General features: G+C 32.9%; 3 protein-coding genes across 7 annotated transcripts in view; all 3 read left to right on the top strand.

Moving 5' to 3' along the window:
- Positions 1-3,100: 3,100 nt before the first annotated feature.
- On the top strand, positions 3,101-4,648 carry LOC124952008 (transmembrane protein 45B-like). Its single transcript, XM_047501248.1, has 2 exons — positions 3,101-3,329; positions 3,410-4,648. The coding sequence occupies exon 2, from the start codon at positions 3,455-3,457 to the stop codon at positions 4,223-4,225; it is 771 nt and encodes a 256-aa protein (XP_047357204.1). The 5' UTR covers positions 3,101-3,329; positions 3,410-3,454; the 3' UTR covers positions 4,226-4,648.
- A 442-nt stretch (positions 4,649-5,090) lies between these two features.
- LOC124952245 (actin-related protein 2/3 complex subunit 4) lies at positions 5,091-7,590 on the top strand. The gene is made up of 4 exons (XM_047501795.1): positions 5,091-5,260; positions 5,550-5,876; positions 5,948-6,118; positions 6,199-7,590. The coding sequence occupies exons 1-4, from the start codon at positions 5,258-5,260 to the stop codon at positions 6,202-6,204; spliced, it is 507 nt and encodes a 168-aa protein (XP_047357751.1). The 5' UTR covers positions 5,091-5,257; the 3' UTR covers positions 6,205-7,590.
- Positions 7,591-10,892: 3,302 nt separating this feature from the next.
- The window catches only part of LOC124951988 (nuclear factor 1 X-type), a 61,043-nt gene continuing 59,593 nt past the window's right edge, over positions 10,893-12,342 (top strand). For all 5 annotated transcript variants that reach the window (XM_047501187.1, XM_047501186.1, XM_047501181.1 and 2 more), the window contains exon 1: positions 10,893-11,025. In XM_047501187.1, the coding sequence (XP_047357143.1) occupies positions 10,945-11,025 (81 nt within the window). In that variant the 5' untranslated portion in view covers positions 10,893-10,944. The remainder of the gene's footprint in view (positions 11,026-12,342) is intronic.

Genomic DNA, 12,342 nt, shown 5'->3' with positions numbered 1-12,342 from the left:
CTTTCTCTCTTTTTATTTTTGTTCACGTTTATCTTACGAGATAATTCACTGAACTTTCCTATATAATCATTATATCCATATTTCGTTTAATGTTTTCTATTCATTATCCTTTTATCTAATTTAATTCGTATTCTGAAATTAAGTAATACATTTTCTTTTTTTGGTACCCTTAATTTTTTCATTAAGTCTAAAGCTCTTTTACGTTGTTCTTTCTTTTCCGTCTCATGTATACCGATTGCAAAGTACACCCGGTATACACATACATCGGTCTTTCTTTCTCTCTCTCTCTCTCTCTCTCTCTCTCTCTCTCTCTCTCTCTCTCTTTCTCTCTTTCTCTCTTTCGTCGTTGCGTTGGAACACTCGAAGCCCCAACCAGTTACGGCAACAATAGGCTTTGTCTTCGCGCCGTCGGCGCTCGCAAATTGGTAGAAATCTTGATTAAAGGTGCAATTCCGCTGCTGCCTACGGACAAATATGAATTGCACCCCCGATCCTACCGTCCCTTTTCTCTTTCTCTTTCTGCTTCTTCTTCATCGTTGTTGTCGCCGTCGTCGTTGTCGTCGTCGTCATCGTCATCGTCGTCGTCGTCGTCGTCATCGTCATCATCGTCGTCATCGTCATCATCATCGTCACTGTCGTCATCCATATTTCCTTCTCTGTCTTTCGCCGTCCCGTCCAAATGAAAATAGAAAAAATATATACTTACATTATCCTTTGGATAATGTATCTCTTCATTGTATTAATATTTTTAAACAATATAATATTGCATCGGCTAATAAATAATGTTCTAATGTTCAGTTTTTTATATTTGAACAAATAAAACTAATATTTTTTGTTATCATTTTTTAACGATGTAATATTCGATCGACTAATAAGTAATGCCGGAATTTTCAATTAAAAAAGATATGTATTGTTTATTAAAATATCCAATAAATAAATTAAGAACTCCAACATTACTTATTGGTCAACTTAGTATAAATTATATGTAAATAGATATTTAATGATCATATTTAACAAATAAACAATAATTGTATAATATGCATGTAGAAAATAAATAAATATAAAAAACCTCTCTTAATGCGTACATATACGTGCATAATATTTTCTATAAAAGATCGGACGCTTCTTACAATTGGATTTTACTTAGTTACGTATTTTCGACGTTTAGAGTAGTTAATACAGATAACAAAGGATCAAGCAGAATTCGAACTATAGTTTATTTTAACTCAATAATTGTGTCTCGAAAGTTTACACTAAAATTGAAAATATAGAATAAAATTTTTAAAAGGTTGAAATTATAAATTTGCGTTGTTTGTTTTTGTAATCATCCAACGATCGCCATTAATAGCATATTATTTATCTCTAGCTAGGAAATCTACTTATTTTCTCATTTGTCGACCATCGTCGAAGATAATCCTATTGCGGGATTACTTGCCGACGTGTATCAACGTACTCAGTCATGTCCGACGCAGAAATCGGACCAAGGGAAATATAGTATAGAAATGGAATAATAATGCATTGTATATGACAGATGCGATCGAACCTCTTGCAATAATCCATGTATTAGTCTCTACTGCGATACTAAAATCTATGACCAAGCAACATACATATATATACATATATATTATATATGTGTGTGTATATATATAAACACAATCTATGTGTAGCTATGATCACATTATGTACGTGGGTGAATATACTAAGTAAATATTATATATATATATATATATATATATATAAATATATAAATATATATACATATATATATAGACACACACACACACACACAGTATATAGTCCTGGTTACAAGAGAAATAACACAAGAATTACACTAAGTGTATGTGACGTGATAATATACAGGGATATATTCTAATCTGATAGATCATGCGATATAAGATAGAATCATAACAATGATCGTTATCGTGTAACTCGTACAACATATGTTTTATTTCGTTACATAATTTTAAATATATATCTACACACACATATATACATATATATTTATTTATTTATTTATTTATTAAGCGCTAATACGAATAACGTTGAAAGTCAAGCGTCTGTTTGAAAAATGTATTGTGAAATTAATCGAATGAATGGATATAAATGGTTGAATTAATGGCACGTTAATTACGTAGTATTTCATAGATTTTCTTCATACTAATTTCTTCTCTGATACTACCACCGACATTGCAGAATTTTTATTTATATAGAAATACACATATGCGCACACTTCCGCACACCCTTCGAAAGATCAAAAGCAGCATAACCAATGTGTCCCGCGCAAGATAAGTACACACCATAGTATTGAGTCAATTTACATAATGATAATCGAGACGTACATTTATGAAAAAACTCTTTCCGAATCCTTGGTAGAATCATTCGTAAACATTGGAAACGTTGTTTTTTATTTTCGAAAGGATATCAATATTGAATTTTATATATTACGAAAATATATTTGATACAGTATTGAAATGCAATATTTTTTTATTTCTTTTTGTTAAATTCGATACATTTATATGAATGTGGATAATTTTAAAACATTTCAATATTTAAATTAGTTGTATTGGTTTATTTCTCTACTTTTATTAAAATTAATAGAAATGTCATTTGTTATGTTATACATTTTATTGTTTAGCTTTTCATGCTTTATACTTATAAAGATGTCTATTTGTATGTCTAATTTTTTTTGGTTGATTACAAGTTAATTACAAGTCTAGTTACAGTTAATTTTAATTACGAAAATTAATTTAATATAAATGGATAATCACGTTACTGTGAATATGCTAGTAGTGCCATCTTTTATACGAGCGAATTATCTGTCGATGATATAGACTTTCAAAAATTAGAAAACAGATGATAAAAATGTGTCTTATCATTTCATGTCGCACGCAACGTTATCGACGAGTTTTGTAATGCTATTAGAATTATTTTTTTTTTTTTAATTAAGGAATTTATTTTTAATTTTTAATTAAGATTTAAATTTGATTACATTATATTATGAATATCATTGAATTTGATCTTTTATAAAATTTATTATTTTTGGTGATGTCGGTAACGTAGATTTGAAAAAAATTTCATTCTATTTCTTGCGTGGGTTCATCGTTGTGACATTGACGTCACTTTGTCTTGTAAGACATTTTGTATATGTTTATCATTAGTTTTATAAAGAAAACTTTTCCTGCATTTATTCAAAATAAATCTTGTAAAGAGTTTTTTTTTTATAAGTACGTACGTCTTTCTGTGAAAAGTTTTTTCTTTTCTTCATCATACAACATGGTTTGAAGAAGATACAAAATTTAATTACAAGATAATATTACTCTAAGATCACGGTAACAAAGACAACATTTAAATGTTAAAATATAGAATCATATTTATTTTTTTGTCTATAGCATACCTGTTTATATTCCAGAAACAACGAATATATACATCATTGTGAACCTAAACGTGCTTCAACATGTATACTATGGAAAGTTGTTTGCCCTATGTTCTGACTGGTAGTATTTTTTATGGATTTGGAATAAAGTGGTGTTATGAGTATGCTAAGTTTTGGATCTCATTGAGACCAAAAAAGAATGAATCAATGAGAAAGGGTATTAGATTTTGGAAAAAATGTAAAAGAATATTTACAAATCATCCGATAGAAGGTAGTCTTAAGTTAATAGCGACTGCCATAGGCTTGTCTGGTACTTTAACAAGCGGTTTATCTGATGTTGGAGTAGTATCTCATAAGGTCGTACACGCAACAATGTATCTCTTTTTTGCATTTTCTGGTCTGGTTGATGTTTTAAATTTTTATTTTCCTCATAATGTCAGTGACGGTTTAGTTAAGATGGCTTTAGCACAAAGCTTTTTTGTGGAAGGATTTCTTTTCATTTGGGCAAACGTCGATGAAAATTCAGCCGTTAATATAATCTTAGCAGGTATCGTATGGACCACATCTTTTGCTATTACCTTAGAACTTGTGTGGCCAGAAATCAAACTTTTAAGGGCTTGTACGACTCTTTTACATGGTGGATGGATATCACACATGGTTCGTATGTACCGTGTGGAACCTCTCTTACCAGCTAGAGTTGCTTTAGCATTCTCTTGGCACGTAGCAGCTGCATCTGCTATAACATTATGTATTGTTTGTATTACAAGAAGCTGTGCACCTAAGTTAGTAGTAGAGGAACCACCCGAAATACCGATTTATGATTATTGCCAAGAACCGGATCAAAGAATATAATTGGATCATTTAAATGTGTAGTGATTTTCAATTTGATAGATTTATGTCTTCAATTATCAGGTAGTGAGATTTTTATATGACATAATTAAAGATAAAACCATACTAAGCGTAATTATACTTGTTATTATGCATGAAATAGTGTACGATGTAGTACAAGTTATTTCAGAATACATTTTATAATAATAGTATTAATACTATATTGCAATAATATTAATTAATATCAATATAATACTCAAAATATTGATCTACAATGATACCAACTCAAATAAGACTGTGCCTTATGATCTTGTTCGTTATATTTATTAATGTATTAGGAAACTATATATATTTACTATATTTATAATAATTTATATACTATTTTTTATCTTTTATTATGTGCCAAATTTATATTTGTAGCATTTTATACATGAATATTGTATTTCTAATTGTAAGTAAAATTTTTTTAATACAACGCAATATACTAACAAAACTTTGGTTATTTTTTATTTTATGAATATAAAAAGAAGAAGATGAACGAAAATATCTCGTACGAAAGTATTTCGTATTAAATATATTAAAGTATATATTAAATTTCAAATATAGCGCCATGATGATGTCAGTCATACCATATAATTCTCGTTCGTATAATGATTACATTGAAATATAATTAATTAGAATCTTTTTGTAAATACAAAAGTCTCCAGTTATTAAATAATAATCATATTATACTTGATATTCATTGTTGTAAACAGATTTATTGTAAAAATTCTATAAATTGAATAAATGGACATCGACCTAGATAGAATCGTCCAGAAATAAACTGGCCAATAGGAGTATACTTCTTGAGCAGCACAGTATGTCCATATTGGTATGTTGAAAACACGCCCAAATCGTAAGAATCAAACCGGCTGAACCCAACCCTGTGATATGTAAAGAACGTAATGTGTCATTTTTCACGTGTTACCATATATTTTTGGTAAAAGGACAAGATAGTAAAAAAAACCATAAGGATACAAACAAGGAGTATTAAAAGTTTGTAATCCTTTTGTAATAATGGTAAGAAATTTCTTTAAATTTGCTGATACAAAATATACTGCAATATATCTAAAAGAAGAATATACTTTATCAATAAGACAGGATATAATTGCTTTATTATCTTTTATTTGTGATATCTTTATTCTATTGTATATTAGTATTATATTACATGAAATTTTTTTCTACATATTATTTATGAGAGAAAATTTGATAAACCTCATAATGGAGGAGTAATTGTAATAAAAGGATAAATTTTTACATAAAATTATCGATTCTCTTTATTGAACAAACTTGTATGTTTATGTTGCAGTCTGGAACATTGAAACCTTATCTTATGGCGGTGAGACGTACTCTCACAGCTGCTATGTGTCTTGAAAACTTTTCTTCCCAAATAGTAGAAAAGCACAATAAGCCTGAAGTTGAAGTTAGAGCAAGCAAAGAACTTTTGTTAACACCTATTTTGATTAGCAGAAACGATAAGGAAAAAGTATTAATAGAATCAAGTATAAATAGTATGAGAATAAGTATTGCTGTTAAACAGGCAGACGATCTCGAGAAGATTCTATGTCATAACTTCACAAGATTTATGACTATGAGAGCAGAACATTTTATGATACTCAGGAGGAAACCTATAGAGGTAGATATATAATAATAATAATATCGATGTATTATATTTTACTAAAAATAATCTTTTTATTTCTTTAATAGGGTTATGATATTAGTTTTCTTATCACAAACATCCACGTAGAACAAATGTATAAACATAAGATAGTAGATTTTGTGATTCATTTTATGGAGGAAATTGATAGAGAAATCAGTGAAATGAAACTATCTATGAATGCTAGAGCTCGTATATGCGCGGAAGAATTTTTGAAGAGGGTTAGTATAAAAATATTATTTCTATAAGTATGATTAATATAATATATTATTAATTTTCTCTAATGTAATTTTATTTTCAGTTCTAATTTGTGGAGTATGGATTGTTATTGGAAGAGCGATAAATATAATCTGTAAATGAAAAGCCGTTGAAGAAAGCACTTAAAATTTTCTCCGAATACCAATATTAGTAAAAATCATAAATGTTATAATAATTTACTCGAGATGATCCCTTATCCAACAAAAGTATCTTAAACTTTGATTCAATTTCACAAACTAAATTTTATCAGATCGAATCTGATATAAGAGTAAGCGTAAGTATTAAAGAATTTTAATTTGTTATTGTAACGAAAGAAATTAAGAAAGGATTTGGGATAAAGATATACATGCAAAAAGAAAAAGGATATATATAGATCAATTTAAGAAGCGAAAAGAAAAAACTCGAGACACTTTCTTGGAGAAGTGATAAAGCTGCGAAGATTCTTAGACTGGTTTTTTCCGAATTTATGGATATTATATTGTCTGCTTGTATATTTTTTACAATAATACATTAATAGGGAAGTATTCATAGATCATAGGCACATCGATTAACATTTACAACAATCTTCCGATCTTCTCTCAGAAGTATGAACATAGATAATCGTGTTAGTTAATATAAAACTTTCTGTACACTACTTGTAATTTTATACCGTTAAGTATCATATTCGTCTAAGGACGAAGGAGCTATTATAAGGATAGCTAGAAGGAAAATTGCACTAAATAATGGAAAGATATATAATATTTACGAGTGGGTTCCTCAGACGCACGATCCTGAAAGACTACGTGTGTTGAAACGTTAGTATACTTAATATCAATAAAATTAACGTCCATCGATAATTATATTGTAACGCGTCGAAGAACTGCCAAACATTATTTAGTATAACAGGAGGAAGGGACTGTAATTAACTATAATTATCCTAATAACATCGCGATAAATGCTAAAGAGTTAATAAGAATTATTAATTGTATCTAATGTAATTAACAATTACGGAAAATTATTCTTTAATCTTAATATCGCGTGAATAAGATTTAACGCAATAAGGGATATACATATTATCCTCTTTATTATTAATCGTATTATGTATTTTCTCTGCATTTCTTCTTTTAAATCCCGCCATCGTCGTCATCGCCTTCGTCGCCGCCGCCGCCGTCTCCGCCGCTGCTTCGTTTTTAATATGAAATTTTGGACTTACAACGACATTTTCGACGTCACTGAGTTAAAAAAAAATTAAAAAGGATATATAACAAAGTATATTTTTCACCGATTCACAACACGTATATGTATATTATTTAATTGTTAGACATAGAATTTATTACGCGTTGATCCGAAGCGTGGATATTTGAGAGAAAGGGGATGATATTTTTCAACAAAAAAAAAAAAGAAAAAAGAACAAAAAAAAACCAAAAAAAAAAAAAAAAAGAAAAAAAGAGATTAAGAAGAAGAAAAAAGAAAAGGAACACGAAAAAAATATGATTTGTATTTTTTTATTTTGTTTTTATTATCATCATCTCGCAATAATTACGCGTGACTAAACCAAATATTCCATATTATTTCCCTTATACGAGTCCGTCACCCTTATTCTTCCGTTTCCCGCTTTGTTTCTTATTGTCTTATCTTTTTTTCTGTTTTCTTTAACCCTTTTTCAATCTTCTTCGACCATCCAAATAATTCATAAGATTTAAACGAATAATATAAATAACAATGAACGATGTGAATCGATAATGAAAAGAGTCATCGGTCATTAAGCTTTACAGCTCGTGCGTTTGACGCCTTTGCGATGGCAACACGTCGACCAAAGGCATCTTTTTCGAAGGCTGGAATCCATCACGTTCGCGGTGGCTCCTCGTTCCATAGTGGAAGGGTGTTCTGTCCGATAGAGGCAGTCGCGGCCAATCAGGCGTTGCCTTCGGTCAGTGTCGATTCGCGAGTTTTCCGAACACGAACTGTCCCGACGCGATAACTCGAAACGTTCGCGCGTTTTCTTTCATTCTTTCTCTCTTTCTCTCTCTCTCTTTCTCTCTCTCTTTCTTTCTCTTTCTCTTTCTCTCTTTCTCTCTTTTAAACGCGATGGTATAACCGTCGTACAGGTCGCGTATTGCAAAGCGAGAAAGCTACTCTTGTCAATCTCGCGTATTTTCTAAAGAGTATGTCGAACGTTTCGCATACGATAGAAGCTAGTTTATAATGGAACGCGCGTCTAGTGAACATTTTTGAATTCGTAAGAAGGGTAAGTGGATAACGGTTGGTCAAAGATATTATTTTGTTTCGTTACTATGAACGATTTCAAGAGGAAACGTTTACGTACGAAAATTCGTCAATGAATGATTATTATACTTATCATAATGATAACGATGATGATGGTGATGATTATTATTGCCATTTATCTTTAATATATTCTATTTATTATTATTATTATTATTATCATTATCATTAGTTATATCGCATGAAAGAAATGTCCTTCGAAATCATTTCCCGCTGACGTAAGATCGAAAAAATAACGAAAAAGACGGAGTTATCGTAAGATATATAAAAGCTTATATATAGATATATATACAGAATTAGAGTTTCATAAATTTTATTTTATCGAAATAAATTTTGACGAACGTTACCAGCGTTAGATATAAAAAATTTGTTAAATGTAAAACTTGTGGACATTGCGCAAATAAATAAATAAATATATACATATACGTATTTATAGATGGACGCATAGGAAAACGCGAACGCTTTAGAACGACTAACTCGAATTCCAATGATTAACAGCGAAATCGTAATTAAACAACCGGAAAAGGTAGTTCTCCTTCGTGAGGATCGAATATGGATAGTAACAAAATTAAAAAAAAAAAAAGTCATAAAGAAATAGAGAGAAAGAAAAACATATATATATATATATATATATATATATATATATATATATATATATATATATAATAAAACAGATATAAAATGACAATTTCGAATCGAATCGTTGTTCCTAAATCATTCATTTTAAATGTCTGATCCTTTCGAAGTCGACTCGAATCTAATTCTTAACGATGCTGCGTCCAAAAGCCCAAAAATACACGGAGGAACAGTGAGCAGAGTCACGTTGGCTGTATCGGTGAAAAAGAGAGAAAGAGAGAGCACACGAGGATAAAACAAGAGAGAAGAATTCTTGCAAACGATTAGCGTAGAGAAGCTTTTTGTACGACCGATATCGTCTCTCTCTCTCTCTTTCTCTCTCTTTCTCTCTCTTTCTCTCTTCCTCTTTTATCACACGTACACATATATACATATACGTATCTTTTTCTTCTTCATCCCTTCGATAATCTCTACTTTCTTTCTCTCTCGTTCATCGACGACAACGACAACGATAACAACGGCGACGACGACGCAACGACCACGACGGTGGTCGTGGTGGTGGTGGTGGTGGTGGTGGAGGTGGTGGTGGTGGTGGTGGTGGTGGTGGTGGTGGTGGTGGTGGTGGTGGTGGTGATGGTGACGGCGGCGGCAGCGTCGAGCTTGCGCGACGCTGTGTGCTTTTTACGCCGACGCCGACGCAGCGGCCGTGGCTCGGAGTCGGCGTAGTCTGGGACCTGGCGTCTCCCGATCGGGAACGGGAAGCGAAAAGGAGCTGAGAGGAAGAAGAAGAGTCGTCATCGTCGCTGCCGTTGAGGCAGAGGCTAGTCGAGAGTACAAGCAAGGAGAGAGAGAGAGGGGGAGAGAGAGGCAGAAAGAGAGAGAGGGAGAGAAAGGGCTGGCTAGGGAGGGAAGGAGAAAGGGTGGGAGGGAACCAGAGAGAGAGAGAAAGAAAGAGACAGAGATTCGCGCACGTAAGGGTTACTTGTCGGAGGAGAAGGGTAGTGGGAGTGAGGAGGGGGTGAAGTGGGAGAAATAGAGAAAGAGAGAGAGAGAGAGATAGATAGACAGAGATAGAGAGACGAACGGAGAAAGAGAAAGAGAAAGGGAGAAAGAGTCTTGCGTGCGGCACGAGAAAACAGAGAGAGGGCCTAAGTCGAGAGTTAGGAGTTGTGGCTCGCGTTAGATAGGATGCGTGTGCCTGGGTGCGGTGTCCCACCACCACCCGACAACCGACGGTTCAGCAACGACGAGGACGAGGATAACAACGAGGAACGCAGCATCACCCTAGACGAGACTGTTGTCACCTATCAGAATAAAAACGAGAACGTCGACGAGAAGAATAATAAACGGAACAACGGTAAAAACAATAACAACAATAATAACAACAACGTAAACGACGGTGCGTTCACCAAGAGATTATTACAGTCATCAGATCTAATCGTTCTAAGAGACAAGAGGATCATCGTCGTTGTCGTTAATTGTGAGAAAGAAGAAGAAGAGGAAGAGGAGAAGAAGGAGAAAGAGTTGAAGGTGCTGGAGGAGGACGAGAAGGAGAAAAAGAAGAAGAAGAAGAGGACAACGACAAGAAGGAGACGTCGTCGTGAAATCGTTAGCTCTCTTGGTGTCCTTCTATTCTTCTTGATCTTGAACAGGACAACACTTTGTCGATCGTCGTCAAAAAATACAACTCATAGTGTCGTCGCCGTTCGTTTTTCACACCGTTTTCCCGCTACCGTCCTCGCGTAGCCCGCTTCTGTCAGTCGTCGCGTTCCGCGTTCGCGGTCCGCGTCCACGCGGCGGCTTTCGCCGCGGCGTCGCGACGGCCACGACGCTACTCGCCGAAAACTATTACGAGCGTCGTCAGCAGGAATCCACTATCCTTGCTGACTTCCTTCAACCAGAAGCTGTTAACCGGCTTCACCCTGGACCGCCACCGTCGTCCCACCTACTCATGTTCATCCCGGATACCCTGAGGAGCTGCATGGTGGAACCGGATGTCTCGACTTACCTGCAGGCCCCTTCCGTAGGACAGGTGCATATTCAGTTCAATTATTTTGTTTCGTTTGTTTCCAGTTCTTTTTTGTTTTTTTTTACCTTTTATCCGCTTTTCTTTTATTTATCCTTCTCCTTTGATGCATTCTCGTATCTCATATCTCGCTTCAACGTTCCTATATATCTATTACGTTTGCTATTATTATTGTTATTATTATTATTATTATTATTATTATTATTATTATTATTATTATTATTATTATTATTATTATTATTATTGTTATTATTAATATAGTTATTATTATTATTTGTATTATTGTGACGAATTAGAACATTTAAACACTCGTTGCAATCTCGTAACAATTCGTATCAATGATTATTCCCTAATGCGGCCTACGTCGTCACGAACACGTGTAAACCACGAGCGCGTGTCGCGCTACTATCTAACGTCTCGCTCAACCATCGTCGATCCTCGTGCTCTCATACTTGTCTAACGATTCTGACCTGTATTATATCGATATCTTGACAAATGGATTTTTTCCGACGTTATAAAGAATCGTCAGACGTTAGTTAAAAAATTTTAATTGGAGTTTATATGTATTATAAGTATATATGTATATATATTTTAGATTTGTTTTTAAAAATGAACTTCTCGCGTTATAATTTCTAATGTTTCTAGATTAAATTTTTTTTTCTTGATTTTGTTGTCGTCGTTGTTTATATTGTTTACGTTATTGTCATTATTTTGTTGGGCTTGATCACTTCCCTTTCGTTCATTCATTTTAGAGACGGTAAGAAAGCTGAAACTGTAATTCTCGAAAGTGCGCATCTCTGCCGCAACCAATCGGGACATTACGTAATCATCCTTGTTATCGTATTACGTTTAAAGTATTCAGGATTTTCACTAGCTTCGAATCGTTTTCATTATGAAACTTAAATGTGAGAATATCGATCATTTTTTAAACGAGTAGACGAACGTGAGCTCATCCATTTCATTTGATATTCGTTTCAACAAGACCTGATATATCATTTGTCGTTCTACAAATTTATGAAACGTTTTAGAGAATACAAATTGTTTCATTAAAAATATTACTATGAATTAATGAAGCTAATAATGTTTCAATATAAATTACAATATAAATTATAATAAAATCATAAGTGTTATATATGTGTATATATATCCATTCAACATAATAATAACCTCGTAATCATAATATATTTTTTATGTAATTCACGGCACATTGAATAAACACCTAACTTATCTATATACTATTATATATAGATGGAAACATAAGTTGGTAGACGTTAGAGAAAACGTTCGATCGTTTCGTGTGGCGGTCGTCGTCTTTCGATCGAA

Source organism: Vespa velutina, chromosome 10 (assembly GCF_912470025.1).
Source record: "Vespa velutina chromosome 10, iVesVel2.1, whole genome shotgun sequence".
In the NCBI taxonomy this organism is placed as follows: domain Eukaryota; kingdom Metazoa; phylum Arthropoda; class Insecta; order Hymenoptera; family Vespidae; genus Vespa; species Vespa velutina.
The sequence above is the reverse complement of the archived record's forward strand: the minus strand, read 5'-3'. Positions and strand labels throughout refer to the sequence as shown.